The sequence below is a fragment of the Amphiura filiformis genome, chromosome 2, assembly GCF_039555335.1.
Source record: "Amphiura filiformis chromosome 2, Afil_fr2py, whole genome shotgun sequence".
Classification (NCBI taxonomy): Eukaryota; Metazoa; Echinodermata; class Ophiuroidea; order Amphilepidida; family Amphiuridae; genus Amphiura; species Amphiura filiformis.
The window spans coordinates 67530784-67547955 of record NC_092629.1 but is presented as its reverse complement, the minus strand read 5'-3'; the positions used below and the strand labels follow the sequence as shown (position 1 = coordinate 67547955).

The 17172-nt window shown below is 36.6% G+C and overlaps 1 protein-coding gene across 1 annotated transcript; it reads right to left on the bottom strand.

Moving 5' to 3' along the window:
• Positions 1 to 9610: 9610 nt before the first annotated feature.
• Positions 9611 to 16952, bottom strand: LOC140136633 (bombesin receptor subtype-3-like). Its single transcript, XM_072158317.1, has 2 exons — positions 16782 to 16952; positions 9611 to 11442 (listed from the first exon to the last, which is right to left on the bottom strand). The coding sequence occupies exon 2, from the start codon at positions 11202 to 11204 to the stop codon at positions 10056 to 10058; it is 1149 nt and encodes a 382-aa protein (XP_072014418.1). The 5' UTR covers positions 11205 to 11442; positions 16782 to 16952; the 3' UTR covers positions 9611 to 10055.
• Positions 16953 to 17172: the final 220 nt, after the last annotated feature.

Genomic DNA, 17172 nt, shown 5'->3' with positions numbered 1-17172 from the left:
TGCTCACGTTACTCACGAAAAATACGACTATGGACAAACGATTGCGGTTAAGTCAGTGACGCTACGATGAGAATAAAATTGGCTCCACCCCTTGACCAATCAGAAACAGCGAATAGTTTCCGTCTCGTCCATAATTGTACAGGGGTTCTTGCATTTGGCAAAAGATAATACAATTTATTTAAAGAAAAATCAACGGTGGTACAAATCGATCAAGATTATATTTTGTATTTACTGTGATAAATATCGAATAATAACCCAAATAAATAAGAAATACCTGTATGGAAAAGTCAAATTATACAACGCCAACTATTTGTCATCCCCGTGGGAAAGCGCAGCAATTTATTTGCCAAAATCGATCAGCAGGAGAAAATACCCCTAATTTGCATATAGCATCTATCTTGGCCTGTTTACAGGTATCACGAACCTCACTTGTGTAGTGCACACACGGTGACAAACCCACAACTGAGTGCAAAATATTGGCATGAGACAGGACATTGTTTTTAAAAATAGGCCGGCAAGATCACATCACAACACAATGTTGACTTTTCTGTTATTTTAGGGGGCTGGCATTTTTTTTTCGGAAGAGGGGGTCATAGATTTTCGGAAAGAAAAATAGGGGGGGCATCAAATATTTGGTGAGATAGTTTGTTTATTTTTAATTCAAAAGACTGATTTCAATACAATTTTAGTTTGTTTAAGGGCTAAGGTGTATTGGTTGGGGGGCATAACATTTGTTGCCGAAATAGGGGGTCGCAATTTTATTGACGCGGATGTTTTGTTAATTTGGAAGAAAATGCCGGCCCCCTTAATTAGCACTAGTTACTTCAGGTGCTTTTGATATTTAATGGCATGCCGAAAGACGGAAAGAGCCTCATGTCCGAAATTCTAAAATAGCTACAAATATAGACGGATTAAGAGAGGCATGAACTAATTTTCCCGTTATTATGAAATATTTATCTTTAAAAAAATGATTACCACAATAATTTAATAATCCGCACAATCGTTCTCCATGTGTCGCGAATAATTTCTTTCCTTGAAGACAATATTGTCCCTGGCTAGAACTATCGATGTAAATGCGTTCATATTTTGCTTCCCAAGGTAAACTCAAATTGTGTGCTTCTTCTAGTCTGGGATATCCCACCCGACAAAAAGTCCTAGCAAACGGTGCTGCTTTGGTAGAAAATATATTTCCCATATTAGGCCTATATCTAGTTGGTAGCTTAGGAAACGGGGGGCTAGAATACTCTTCACCCCGCCCCCCCCCAATAATTTCAGGTGAAGTGAAAAAATGTCATTAAAATCCAGGAAACTAGGTATTTTTTGCAAAATTTTCTGACCTAAAGAATGGGTCATCAACAAATTCCATTTTGTGAGCCCCCCTGCTAAAAATCTGGGTAGAATGGTGAAAACGTCTTTACCAGCCATGGAATGATGAAGGACTTCTTCCTGAGCCAGTTTACAATTTTCACATCCTAGTGAGAATGCATGATGAATCGCAGTTTGTTTTGTATCGCACCCGGCCTCATCAGCATAATTCCCTGAAGAAGTATCGGGTGATATTGGCCATGTCATGGTCCGTCTCTAAACAGCGGAGCTATATAAATAATTATGTTTATAAATTAATTTAGGTATATTTTATAGCCGGTAGAGACACACTTTTGAAGTTATTTACCCGATCAGGATTTATCCACACACGTACATTGTACCACACATGACACGTGCATGAACGTATTTCTTCCACTGGTTCATCACATATAAACAAACTTTGAAGTTTTACCGCAAGAGAGCCAAACACTATCGGGAAAATGGTAAGGCCCCGCCTACACAAATGCTGCATCACAATTGGTTAATTTATATGAAATGCATTACATCATGCTATTCTTAGTAGGCCAAAAATCCGACATTCTTGCCATAGGGGCCTGTGTTAAGCATTTTGACCGCAATCGAATGTCAGTAGTCCACTTGGGTATCAAGCTAACAGAGGGCGTACGGTGACTGAATAGATCTGGAAATGTGCACACAATCGGAGTTTTTAAAAATGCAAAGGTAATTCTGAATATGCACAATGGCAAGTGGACTACGGAGAAGTCTAGTACTTGTAGTAAAATGAAGCTCTGCAATGCATGGTTGATTAGTAAAACATTACTGAAAGTACATGTAAATTCCAAGTGCGTATTATGTGCAACATACGTGTTGTAGAGCCTAGTATCACTCGTATGTCTTCAAAATTCCAATGCGTCAGTCCTGAATGCATGTGGAATTCTTTATGTGAAATATTATTGATAAATTCGAAGGTTAGGACTAAGTTTGCTTTCTAATTTCTTTATAGACATGGGATTGGGAGATAAAAATGTCATTTCTGAGGTTTTCGTATGATATTTCCCAAACTTTCAGCTTTCTGTTACTTTTTATATGATCAAAATTGAACATTCCATATTACAAATTAAAAAAACTGTCAACAGAAAATGCGAAAATAATCCATAACGAGTTTTATTCAATATTATTACATGTTATTATTACATGCATTCTATTTCTTATGTATTTTATTGTGATATTTTAGAAATCAGTCATTACAAATGCAGCCAAAAATGCACCAGTTAGACCAAACATATTGTTGCATTGAATATCAAAAGGTTACAACAGTAAAAGTAATCATAATTATTCTAATCAACAAAATTATGTTAATTTAATAGATTTTGTGAACTTTACCCAGCTAACACACTACGTTTTCATGACGTTTGCTGACGTTGGACTTAGGTTGTCATTTATGTTGTAAATACGTAAATCTGTGAACTCGTATTCGTGTAGTGACAACGTTATTTTCGACTTTGATTTTTGGACGTTGATATAACGTCATTATGACGCTGTAATGACGTTGTTTCGACGTTGATGCAATGTTTGACCAGACCTGGTGACAACTTTTGAATAATACGTTCAGAAAACGTCACACAAATACGAATCTGAAAAATAGTTTGGATGTTGGCACCATGGAATGTAAATTCTTCCATTCCAAGGAGATGGTTGTCCAGCCAAAATTTCTCCATCGTGTCGTCTGACGATCGCCTTTAGCGTGAAACTCAAATTAACGACTTCTATTCCTGAAGTTCTAAGCTTTGAATTTTTATACGCTCTCCTTTTTTGGGATTGAGCATCATTGTTGCCGGATGTTAATATAATGTTATAATCATGTTGTCTCGACGTATAAAGCATGTAGTTAAAACGTGGTTTAAAAGTTATGAACTGACCCAGATACAACGCCATCTACGGACGTCGTTAGTACGCCAATTTGTGGCGTTGTTTCGACGTATAAAGCACGTTATTACAACGCCGTATAAATGTCATGGTCTGAACCCGATACAACGTAATCTACGGACGTCGTAATTACGTTAATTTGTGAAAGTCGTTATTTTCGGACGTTGATATAAAGTCATAGTGACGTTGTTTCGACGTTCACAACTTGACATCGAAACAACGTCATAATGACGTTACATTAACGTTCGGGAATAACGTTGTCACAACACGAATACGAGTTCACAGATTTACGTACTTACAACGTCCATATCTTACGTTTATACGACTTTATATAACTTTTAGACGACGTTGTAACAACGGAACATTGTTAGCTGGGGCAGACGCACTGGTCGCGAGTTGTTAATCGGTGATGAACAACGATGAAACATGATTGAATCAATTTCAACAACGAACACAAGCTAACGATGTCCAATTCACATTCTTTTATTCGGAATGTATGTTTGTCATAGCCAATCAACCTTACAATAAGATCGCGGTGATTTCTCTGATGATATCAGCAATAAATCTAAAGAATAAAGCGGTAATGTTTAGCTGCTACCTCCAACATAAGATAAGTTCTTCCTGGCATGACGAATTTTACGCGCTCATGCTTAACGCGTACGCGTAACCACACGTTCGCGTATAAGCTACTGGACTATGGTTTCATCACCGATTAACAACGCTTACTCCTGTACAAAGGTATACGAAAGAGTTGTTGAATACAAGATGCTGTTGCAACTTCCATTTCTGGTTAATTATTGTGAATGTTCCAACCATATCATCAAGTTTAAACAAGAGCAGTTTAAAATAATCAGTCTACCATTCCCACAGAATCTGTTATGTCTCTTTTAAGGTTTGATATAGTTTCATTAAAAGATCATGTGATAAAAATGATTGGAACTAATGTAAAATGTTATAAATGTAAGCTTGTTGACGTTATAAACAGTCAGTGTTATGTCCGCTCAAATGAATAGTCCCTTCAAGCTTCACGACGTTTGACACTGCAGATGTTTTGCAGGATTATACAGCTTTATTCTGTAAGCTGCTTAGTTCCTTAATGGAGTCTTTGCATTATTACATTAATATGACATGAATGTCTTAAGCCAAGGATATAATGAAAACCACTGCAGGGTATTGTCAAACTTAAAATTATCTTTAATGTGATTCGAAAAGATGGCTATTTACGCCAATGGGGTACTGGGCGTTAATGCGACACGCCCCTAGTCCGACACTCAACTAGTCTGACATACCACTAGTCCGAATCTGATATGCTATGCACCAATGCAACACGCCACTAGTCCGAATCTAAAAATACAATTTGCCAGTCCGACACGCCGCTAGTCCGAAAATAAAAACCACTGCGATAGTCAAAAACTGAAAATCACTGCGCTAGTCCGAATCTGGAAAACACTCCTTCAGTCCGACACTGTGCTAGTCTGAATTTTAAAAACACAGCGCTAGTCCGAAACTGAAAACCATTGCGCTAGTCGGAATTTGAAAAAACCCTGTTGACTGAAGAAGTGTTTTCCAGATTCGGACTAGCGCAGTCTATTTTGGACTAGCGGTGTGTCGGACAGAAAAGGTATTTTCAGATTCTGACTAGCGGCGTGTCGGACTGTTGCAGTGGTTTTCATTTTCGGACTAGCGCATGCTTTTTTCGGACTAGCGCAGTGTTTTTCATTTTCGGAGTGACGTACCCCTAAGTATAGGGAATTTGTGTAGTCTGACTAGCGGCGTGTCGGACTATGCGGTGCACCACACTTTGCCCTACGTTTTGCTAAAATGTTAAAACAAAATGCACCACTTTCACTTTCTCAAGTAGGCATTTTCACACGGCTTCTAGTAATACATGTATGTTTAAAATACGATATCAGGTCAGTTACCCATTCGATGGTATAACTCTTTGTCCAAAACAAAAAGTACCACTCTATGAATAGCTTGTCGGCAAATTAAGTCGGCATCAAAGGAACAATGTGTTATTGATTTTCTCTCCATGTTTATAACATCCATGTGCCTTCCTGCTAAGCATTGCTTAAAAAATGTTATCTGCAAATTGTATTAAAGGAGGTGTCCGGCAATCATGCCTTATGTTAGAACTATAATTATCACAAATTAACACAAATCATATGGTTTTATTTAAAACAAACTCATATTGACCATAGTAATATTTTGAAGGCTAGCGACAATTGAGCACAATACAATAACCATTATTACGATATTGCCCTGGACAATTTCGGCGCCCAGGAATTTTGAATATAGCGTGTTGAGAGACGGCTGTTTCATTCGTTTTATGACGTTGTTTTCTATAAAACCATATGTTTTGATGATTATTTTTCTAACTTATATATAAGACATAATGTTGTGATTGCCAGACATTTCCATTAAATTACTTAGATAAGGTTTTTAGCTCCGACTTTTTTTGTAAAAAGGTGTTGCATCTGTAAAGTAACGCGGTGTCGGCACCAGAAATAGTATTCCATGACTGAATTCAGGAAGTGGACTCAACCTGACACTGGGGGTGGGCAGAATATGCATTTTAATTTTTTGGTTATACAACATTCATTTTTTAAGATTAAACGTTTAAATTATTTGCGAACGTTTATCTAACCATCATTTAATAAGATCTTCCTCGGGGCAACATACAGCATTACCGGGAAATATATTACCAAACGGGGTATTTATTAATGACATACAATACCAATATACAATAATAAAATGACATTTGAGTTTCATGAGGGTGAATGGTCTGGATGAATTGTGCCAATAACCGTTCAAGTGTTTAAAGTGCGGTCTTTCATGTAACTATGGTAACGTTATAATAGCAATATTCTTATACAAACAAACCCTTAATGGTGTGTGTGAAGAATAGAAACGTTAAACGTTTACCTACAAACGAAATGTATATATGTGTGTGCATGGGATGAGGCCGAGGGTTTCATCCACATTTTTGTACGTTAATAATTCAAATGTCACGCAGACTTTCGAATACTTTTTTGCATTTCTATTCTTATTTTTTCTTAGTATTTTTAACCCATCAGTATACCAATTGTTCACAAAAGACACTAAACAGCACCCCAATCTACTCAAATTGGATGCTTTAAAGGAAACCATCCATTGACCGCTAAAAAGTACCACAAAACCGTGCACATCTACGTACGCATTCAACCAGGGACAACCCCTCCGAAGGAAGAGGCGATTGTATGTAGGTATGGGGTGATTGTATGTGTTTGACTTTGGCCGGTGTGTGGAGGGGGTACGTGGATGTTGATATTGTATTTTTGTGTAAATGGGAGCTTTTAATATTCAGTGCATTATTACATAAGAAAGTACTTAACTTGACTCATTGTAAATTGATTATTTTACAATGTCTTGCATAACATTTTTGTCATGTAGTACTCATCCTTCTATAAAGGTAAATATCCTATTATAATACCAAAATGGGTAACAATCAAAATGTATTCGTTAATTATCAAAATACAATTCATACATGTATTTTGTGAGATGACATCAACAATTGCTAGGCTTACAGAAACAATCCCTTAAAATGGAACCAAATCTTACACAAGATAAATAATATTTTGTTTTAAAAATGGCATTTGTGAGAGAGAAAAGATATTGTCACGAACAGACGCAAGAACCGAGCTACAATTCATTCCAACTACAACAATAATATAAATAACGACATTTTTACAGCGCCTCTTCAATTGATTCAGAGTTATCATAATGGTACTATATCATTGGGTAAAATTCAGCCAAAAGGTAATTAGTCGCAGGTCTGACTACTCCCAAATGTAACCTGTCCGTAACCTCTCAGTACACAACATTAGAATGCATAAATTACTAGTGGCAACATTTCAAGATGTCCGACGGACGGGCTGATTAGAAAAAATAGCCCGTCTGCAGACAAAGTAGCCCGTCTGGGACGTGTGGATGGGTAATATTTTAATAATAATAATAATAAATAATAATATAAATATCGATCAGTCCAGTTGTTGCTGTGCGCCTCCGATTGGTCCAAATAGCGAGTACGCGTATCGCGTCGACGCACACGCGCTGTCCCGTGTGATACCGTGTCATATCACACGGATAAAGCTGGGTAAGAACCAATAAGATTGCAGGAACGTTCTCAAGTGTTTAAGAAAAAACACGTGCTTTTTGCCGTTTTTATAACAAAATTGTCACTAAAAAGGTTGGAAAATATAACCAAAAATAAATGCATCAACCCGCCCGAAAAAAATGAATCAATCCTACGCGAAACGAACGTGCGCGAAAGCACTGCGCCTAGAAGACGGAGTGCACATTGTACGCATTCAATGCACTCCGCGTACTTTTTAACCGCTTTTCTGATTGGCTGCTTTGATTTAGAGTGTATGAAATGCGTATTACTTGTCGGGAGTGAAATTGTACAAAATAATGGACGTGTATTGAGATGTCGATGCGTCTAATGCACGAGCCTCGAAGTAAAGTCATTAATCGAATTATTAAAGGCATACAATCCACAGGTAGTAGAGCATGCCAATCGTAGGCTTAAACCACGTGAACTATGTCCAATATTGAAGTGTGCTTAAAAACGTTTGATTGTTTGTGAAAAATCGAAAATACTAGAAAAACTATAATTCGCTTATTCCCGTTGATTTTAGTAACATACATGTATAGGCCTATATTATATAACGTGACCAAGTTCGTATACACTGATGGACCAAGGGAATGGCCATCGTGACCATGGTTTTGTGACCCTGGTTGTTGGTGACCCTGCTTTGGATGATCTAAGCCTTGTGCAACATGTGCAAGCAGACCTTCTTGACCAGGCTTGGGGTATACTGTTATTTTGTTGCAATCACAGGTTCTGCGCCCAGTTGGGTGTATTTTACTTATGAAAGTAGGTATTTGTTATACTGTACAGTAGGAAATGGAATTAAGTGGTATGGCTGGTCATTTCAGAAAAATACAGCATTATTTTTTTGTGATTAAAAATATTGTCAAATTCGGCCAAAGGAAACATAGCCTAGTCGTAATCATTTATTTAGTGCTAACTGGGGATAAAAGAAAGAGTTCACTATTTTATGAATTTCTTGAAAAAAAAGTCAAAAACATTCATTTTAAGCATGTTTTCTGACAATCGAGTCACAAAATTCAAAGACTTAGAACAAGTCTGAGCATACTAGTATGCCGAAATTTTGCTCTAATTATCACTTTTTTGTGTTACTTTTATTAAATGATTGGTTAATAGTTCAAACATTAGAATGCATAAATTTAATTTAGACTTACTACAAGTGTTTAGAATTGATTGTCACAGCATGTGAAAAAAAACCAAATGTACATTTTTGGCCCTTAATTTATACATTTGAACAAATAGTGAAATTTACCTTTTACTGCCAGTTAGAACTGAAAGTTGATAATATTTTTATATCAAAAAATTAGTGCTGTATTTTTCTGGAATGGGGTATAGGTCCCGGGTTTATGTATGATAGTTAATTTATGTTATCTTTTACTTGTTTATACATGTGTGTCGGGGTGTGTCTGTGTGGTGTGTAATGTCCGTATAGTGTGGTGTGTATTTCTTGATTAATTAGGGCTAATAAATTTCTTTAACTGGCCTCCTTGAAATATCTGGTAAGTTTAACAAATATTATATTCAATTACAATTAAGGTTGATCAGTATTAATGGAGACACGCTTGGTCCATGCAATAATTATGAACCCCTTCCCCCCCCCCACGAGTACATTTTCCAACACAGGGCCGCCGCTAGAGGGGGGTACGGGGGAGTGTGACACCCCCCCCCTACACAATTTTGTCGGCGAAAATTGACTGTTGTCGTCAATACTATGTGATTGTCGGCAAATGTAGTTAAACCTAGGTGTGATTGTCGGCAAATAGCCAGAGTAATATAAATGGTTAATTTTTTACGAAATTGCGCTGTTGTTACGTAATAGACCTATTGCTATTGTTAATGCTGTATGTAGTAGTTACTAATTTAAAAATCGGTCGAAATAATGTTTGACTCCTACCCCCCCTCCCTCCTACCCCCCACACACACACAGATTCTTGAGCACCGTCCTGGCTAAATTAAAATTGGGTGTACAATTCACAAAATATTTCCGTCGGTAAAACATGCTGAACACCCCCCGAATCATATTGGTCTAGCGACGCCCCTGACCGTACATCGCGCCCAAACGCGTTGGTCGAAATTTATGATCAGACGCACGAGAGAGTCGGGAAAGTTTTACGATTATTGCGAATAGTGTTTAAACTACTTAAACGATGTTAAAACTCTTTGTTACAAAAATGCATGAGAAACGATAGAATTCAAAAGTACATCCAAAGGTTAAAATCGAAGCATAATTACAAGTTATGTTACAGTTAGTGTTACGTATAGATTATTGATTTGTCCATTCCGCAAATATGTTTTTGCAGAGTGCCGAATAACAATTTACTATATACAACCCTTATATAGCCACGTGAAGTGCTTTGAGGACTTCAAATATTCTGACATATCATGTTTTCTATTCGGTTCTCGACCTTGATTTCAGCTCAAGTGATTACCTATCATGCTTAGGGCTTCGTATTCCCTTCTCTACGCTGGCGAAAAAATGAGTTGATGCGTGTGTCGCCACGGACAACGGCTCTTTTTAGGTGATTTGCTGAGTGCGAGTAGCAATCCAGGCAAAAACGGCTTTTCACTAAACAAAACCAATAACGCCCTCTGTTGACATAATAAAACAAAACAGAAGATTTATACTTGGATTCTCTTTGGCAATGATGTCTTATAATTTCGATACAGACGTTGAAGCAACGTAAGACCCGGACGACGTTGCACTTAAAATATTCTTTGGTTGTCTTCGTCGGTTCAACTTTGATCGCCATTCAGTGCATGATAGTCGTCTAAAACATTTTATCAGCGGACTTCTGTGAGCGGAACTCATTAAGAACACGACCCAGGGATTAAGACATGAGTTAGCAAGAGACATGTAGTTGTAGAAATGTCTGAAAAATTGAACTTGGATTTTATTCCCCCGGATGTTTTCGTGATTTTTGGTGAACATATACCACATGTGGTAGACGTGGTACGGAAACCAAAAGAGGCCGAAGAATACCGTGATAATAATCACTATCAATGCGAGTCTTTTCCTTGCCTGTACTTGTCGGATCATGCTGATAGCTGCCTGATTGGTGTCTGTTAATTGCGCTATACTATTCTTGCACAACGTACGGGCTATCTCAGCATAATGTATCGAAATGACAAGAAAAGGGAAAATATACAAGATCAAAAAGATGAAGATAATGTACCCTTTGGCCCACGTAAATCCATCATCGATCGGCATATACTGACAGAGTAAACCAAATGTATTTGTTTTAGTAATTACCAATACTGGTATTCCTATTATGAGTCCAATGATCCAACAAATTCCAATTATCAAAAGTGTTCGTCGCGAACTTTTATGTCTGGACTCGAAACCTTTAACTATGGCTGTGTATCTCTCACGACTGAGGGCAGCTAGTGAAAACACACATGCTCCTTGAGCGACAATAGGAACATAGTGCTTAATCTTACACGCGGTTGTCCCAAGCAACCAGCAAGCTGTTAACTCGTGTCTGATGTTGAAAGGTGCTGTGGCTAGCATATACACCAAATCAGCAATTGTTAAGTTGACGATGAAAATATTTGGAACGCTCAGAAGCTGCTTATTGAGCAGGATGGCGAACAGTAAAGTTACGTTTCCAATGACACCTATGACGGTGAATATAAAGAAGACAAGACAGTGGCCAAGGTTTTGCAGCGATAGATGACAAAAATTTTTCAAGAAATCGCTCATTTCATAACTGTCGTCCAAAGATATATCCGTTTCAGTACTGAAATTCTCAGAGATAGTAACAAAGTCAGATGCATCCGTAGCTGCTGTGAACGGCTGCATTTTTTACCAACAAAATCCGGAATTACGATTCAAATCATCAGATCTTTCTAACTGTATTCGATGATTCGGTGTAAACTCATTCAATGTAACTCTTGCATGTTATATAAGGATTCGGGTCAACCTTTGATGCAGATTGCGTGATAAATGTTCTTATGTAGTTAGTGAAACCTCACTGTAATACGATCACAAAGATGTAATGACCCGCCGCATTAAAGATATCCATATTCCATAGAACATTCTGAAAAATGCAAAAGAATACAAACGGCTTCATTAAAATACAATTTGTCTCTGTACTAAGTAGTAAGTGAATAATTATAATGTTATCCAATAAGTACGACAATATCTCCACATAAAAGCATTAAGAGCTTTTCGATTAGTAATTCTAATGGTCTTTGAGTGTCGGGTACATTTTGCTTCACTTACCAGCTTTTAAAGCTTTTTAATCTGTTCAGAAACATAACATAAAATGTTAACAATTCATGGACAATAGGTGACAAGTTTTGGACGCAACCCCCTGAGCACTACCTGCCGATGTGACATTGCCTTTAATTGGTCATTTACATGATATCTTCACTTTAATCACCAATCAGAATGGAGCTTTGCAAATAATTCACCCCAACTTTTTGTGTGGTGAAATCATTTTAACAATGTTGCTGATTGGGCCAATTGATAATGAAAACTTCTTGTTGGCCAACCAGCAGGTAGTTATCATGGAGTAAATATGTATCATGTTCGAGGCATTGGAAGATTTAGCCTAAAACTGATTGGTAAATTGAAGCATGACTGACAATGATGTTACATTGTATAATTGCAGTTTCTAAGATGTTTTTGACAACTATATATAAAAGCAATGCTGCAAATTGGAAGATTGCTAGCATATTCACTTTTGATAAACTAATACTGGATGAGCCAAAATTATGAAAACAATGTCTGGTACATACATAGCTGCTATGAAAGACTGCTTCATTGTCCATCAACAGAACCCAGAAATACGATTCAAATCATCGTATCTTGCCAACTGTAATCGAGGCACACATTAACATCCACTGCGAACTTCCTTTTCTCTTCTTTTAAGTGTAAATCGTTATATGTTATTGTAAGGATTTATGTAAGCCTAGGATGTAGATTGCTTGGTAAACGTTCTGATGTAAGATTATTTATTCAAACATCACTATATTACAACCAAAAAGATGCTAGTGATCCGCCGCGTTACAGATATCCGTTGTGAAAAATAATCAATAGAATAAAAACGACTCCATTAAAATGATAATCTCACAAACGAAACAGAATGACTAATGAATCGTCTGTAAATCCAGTAGATTTTCTTTCTTGTGTAAGGTATTTAAATCATTTACATATAGCAAATAGGAATATTATGTTGATAGTAGGTGATTTCAATCAATAGTGCTCCCCTCCCCCACCTCAGGCTGTCAAATTAGTTGGAAGTCAATTTGCAAACCGTAATGGTCGACTTACATAATTGCATAGCGAACCTAATTTAGAGCGTTTTATTTAAAAGGTTCCCCATAAATGTTTGCCAAAAAATTGCATGTCGACCTTTCCACCTGCAAAAAATGCCTTCTGTTTGCCAAAACAATCTCCAAATCATTCCACAGGGACTCGTAATTACTGTACAGCCCCTAAACATCACATAAGCTTTTAAATCTGTTCGGAGAGATACAAAATGTTAATAAACCATATGGAAACAAGAAAACAAGTTTTGAACGTCGTATTTAAGGAGCAACAAGTGTAACTGAATATTGTGTTTACAGCATCGAAGGATTTAGGGTTTGCTGATCTTTTAAAGAAGTAAGCCATTCTAAAACTGCGATCATGTCCCTGGCATTTTCATAGCTGATACGCTCTTATATAAAAAAAAAAATACATGATTTTCATGCAATTTCAGCAGATGTCTCAAATTCAATATCATGTAACTTGTTGCGTGCCCTAAAATATTTCATAATATTAATTAGAAGACATTTGTTTTCACTTGTTCTGATGTTTATCTCTATTTGTTTGTGCATGGAACATTCTATAAATTCAATGGAAAATGCTAACAAATAAAGTGAACAAGAAATTCATATTCAGTTATATGTGGAAGTTACTTGAAAATTAAGTGGTGGCGCTATTACAGTAACCATGTATTATCAGATTAAATAATTATGGTTGGCTTGCTTTGAGGTAATGAGCTACATTTAGAAACTATGTTATATGCTGTAATATGCTATAGTTAGTGTGTGAGTATTCTAGAATGGTAAAAAAATATATGCGACCGTGCAGCACGAATGCGCCGTAAATTTCCTAAATTGTATTCTGATTTACACTGTAAAATGTGCATGAAGGTCGTATTCATCGGTACCTCAAGTTGGCGCGACATGTATCTCCTTTTAAACCGATCCTATTGTTGAAGAGGATTATAAGCTTCTACCTTAGATGTCTATAAAATTCTTAATAGCTCTGGTCTTTGTTTGCTTTGACTAAATCCTGTTCAAGGGGTGGATTACAAAACATTGTATTTTGTCTAGGTATGTATAACCAAAAATTAACAATGAGAGGATATTCCTGAACCTAGTTGACTTGGGGATGATTTGAAATGATCGCCAATTATGAGTGTTTGATATTTATTACAAGCAATGTGGAAAAAGTGACACATGTAGAAACGAAAAAAGCTACCATTTTGTTGAAGGAGCAAAGTTCAACAAACCATAACCCCGCTTCTGGATATCGTTTGAAGTCAAATGTTTTAAAGCTTATGATATATATTTTCTAAACACGAAATAAAGCAAAATTCACCGGGGGAGGGATTTGTGGTTCATTCGTCGTGTACGGTCACATAATTATATAAAGCCTGGATAATAAACGTTTTAGGGAGCGAATTAGAGTTATAACAGGTAACACCATTATGTAAACTCATGTAAAGCAAATTTTTAAAAACATCAAAACATTATTTGAAACCGACATCAACATCCGACAAAACCCCACTTAGTATTTTGACCGTGTGTTTTATGTAGAAGAAGCCATTTATGATTTATGCCAATTAGGCACCACTCATCCACAGATGAACCTGGCGTACGTAGGTGATATTGAAACCGGCCACCTGTTGTCTGTGTGAGTTCAACTACTTGTTTATGTTTTACCACTGACTATGAGATGATCGACAACTATCTCTTTGGTGAGAAGTGACCTTAATTAACCTTTTCGGTAAATTCCATAAGCCTTTGCGAGTACACCCAGATGTCGTCTTTTGACGTCACGCCGACTTGCAATGCGCAGTAATGATGTTCGATAAACGATGTGCGCATCGGCGCAGATCGGCGTGACGTCATATGACGACAGTTGCAGGTGTACTCGCAAAGGCTTATGGGATTTACCGAAAAGGTTAATTGCATTTACAAAATGCTATTAATGCGAAACATCATCAAAATGTGACGAGAATTTTATCTTTTAACTCTTAACAAATTAAAATATATTTATTATAAGAAACAAAGAGTAATGCCATATAAAATGTGTCCGAGACTTTAAAATAAAGTTAACCCATTATTGAAACGTTTTTACTGCTGAGGATACATCATTTGGGGGCAAATGGTAAAGCATCAGCATTAATTTATATTTAATATTAACCGCAAATAATACGATTTACAGAGAGATAACACTTGTTTTGCCTCAATATGTAAATGTGTTTACATGAAGTGCTCTGGCGCATTTAAAGCGCGAGTGGCAGCGCGTATCAAAAAATGTACATATAACCTCACGTATTGTTATGCGTAGAATGAGCACGCTTTACTGCATTCCAATGTGCATTGGGAACACATTATATCAAAAATCACGTGACGCGTTTTGACAAACCACAGCACGTGATTTTTAATAATGGGCTGTGACGGTAATAGAATGCTATTTTAAAGTCATAGGAGCTAACTTTTTCGCAAAAATATTGTTGACAAGCTAAGGTAGTCAATTCACAGTGCATTACTAAGTATAACTTTTTAAAGTATAACTTTTTATTAATACAGATAACTTTGTATTATGAAATATTTGTATTATAAATATTATAATTTTTTAACGTATATAGATCGCTTATAGCTTTCATGAAGTAAGCCACACCTTTACATGAACAATGGAATCTAAACAAACATTGACACGGACATTAATTCCTAGCATTACATCAGGGAGATCAAGCATATTGAACACTTCTTTCGTTTGAGCGTACTCCCCACAAGTCATTTGACAATCGCTGAGATCAACATCCGTGAAATTACACTTCTGATTGACCATCCTCGCCAAGGGCACTTTTGATAAAGTTATCTAATTAGCGGTGGGTTATTTATCACTAATAATATCACTGAATGCATTCCCAGTAAACGCAAAACGTTTTCGACATCATTCGCAAAAGGTTAGAAAAGGTTGCCTGAAAACGTTTAAATGTCGGGTAATATAAAGGACATATAAAGGCTATAAAACATTTTCATAACATTCAAAAACATGTCTTGATAACCTACTGCAAATTTTCTAACATAATGTTATTTAAGTGTTTACAAAATACTTAGCAAAATATGTTTGCAAAAAAAATATTTTACAATAATATTATGAAAACATTTTTGAAATATTGTTGTAGTGTGTATTCATACAAAATGTTTTAAGAGGTTTCCATGTCCTTTATATAACCCGACATTTAATGTTATTAAAACGTTTTTATCTAAACCAAAACGCACAATATAGCATGTCTAAAACATTTTAGAAACATTCTTGTGTTTGCTGGTTTGACACATTTTTCGACTTGGCTGACTTTTGTATTGCTTTTGAGTTTGATTGAAAATCGCAACAAAAAAAACATGAATCGGGAAAAAGTTTAAAACGTATATTTGTTCGTGTACTTGACAATACTATTGAACTAAAGGTCACTTTTAAAGCCAATTCACATGAATGCCTATAACTTCTCCGAAAAGTAGGCAGCGCAGCGCCACAAACGCAAGAAATATTTGGTAACATGTCATCAGATATTTTAATTACTACAGCTTGAACTCCATTTTTACGTAATATTTTCTTTACTCTGGTCAAGAAGTGGTTTACTAAGTGAATTTTTATTCACGCATTGAAAACTTCTTACGTGTAGACTTAAAGGAGTATTTCGTGATCCTAGCATTCTCTTTTTATGACATTTTTCAGTACATATCCACGAAAAAAGCATATTCCCAAAATTTCAGTTGATTCCGATATTGCGTTTGCGAGTTATGCATGAGTATGTGTATTACACTGCTCCATAGACAATACGTTGTAATTTCGTTCTGGTGCACCAGAACGAAATTCAAATTTCACGATATCTTGGCTAAACGAATTAATCTGCAAGAAATATTTTGTATATAAACATTATGTAGCCAGAGATTTCCAGTGATATAAAAATCTCAACTTTTTTTGAGAAAAGTGGGAGGATGAGGCTGTGGATCACGAAATGCCCTTTTAATCAACCAACCATTTTATATTTTCCTTAAGCGATCGCGAGATCAGTATTTGCGACGAGATCACCATCTTCGATTGCATACTAAACAAATCACCTTCAAAACCGACAGCAGTAAAACTTACCCTTTCCACCATCATCCCCGCACGAAGCAAACACACGAAATCACAGAGCCCAATTTGAAAATTAATCCGCATAAGTTACCTCAGCTGCAATGGGTGGGAAATCGTCAACAACCGAGCGTATCAAAAGTCGACAAAATAAGTGTGTGAAACAGCTGCAATCCATGCGCTGAACTCAACATGCTCAGGCGCACTTCTGTTGCGTAACTCAAGTGATATATCCCTGCTGACCACGCCTCCCTGTGAGGCGTCATTAATATATATTCTGCAAGTTGTGAACATCGGTGATCTAGGTGATGGATGTGACTGTTTCATTCACGTGAAAGTTGAAAATAAAATCGTCGCAAGTGCGTAATAGATATTGAATAGCGCCGCGTTTGTAACGAAGTGACAG

Bases quoted from the DNA above. Each gene is read 5' to 3' on its own strand.
- LOC140136633 (XM_072158317.1), bottom strand. From the start codon at position 11,204: ATGCAGCCGTTCACAGCAGCTACGGATGCATCTGACTTTGTTACTATC.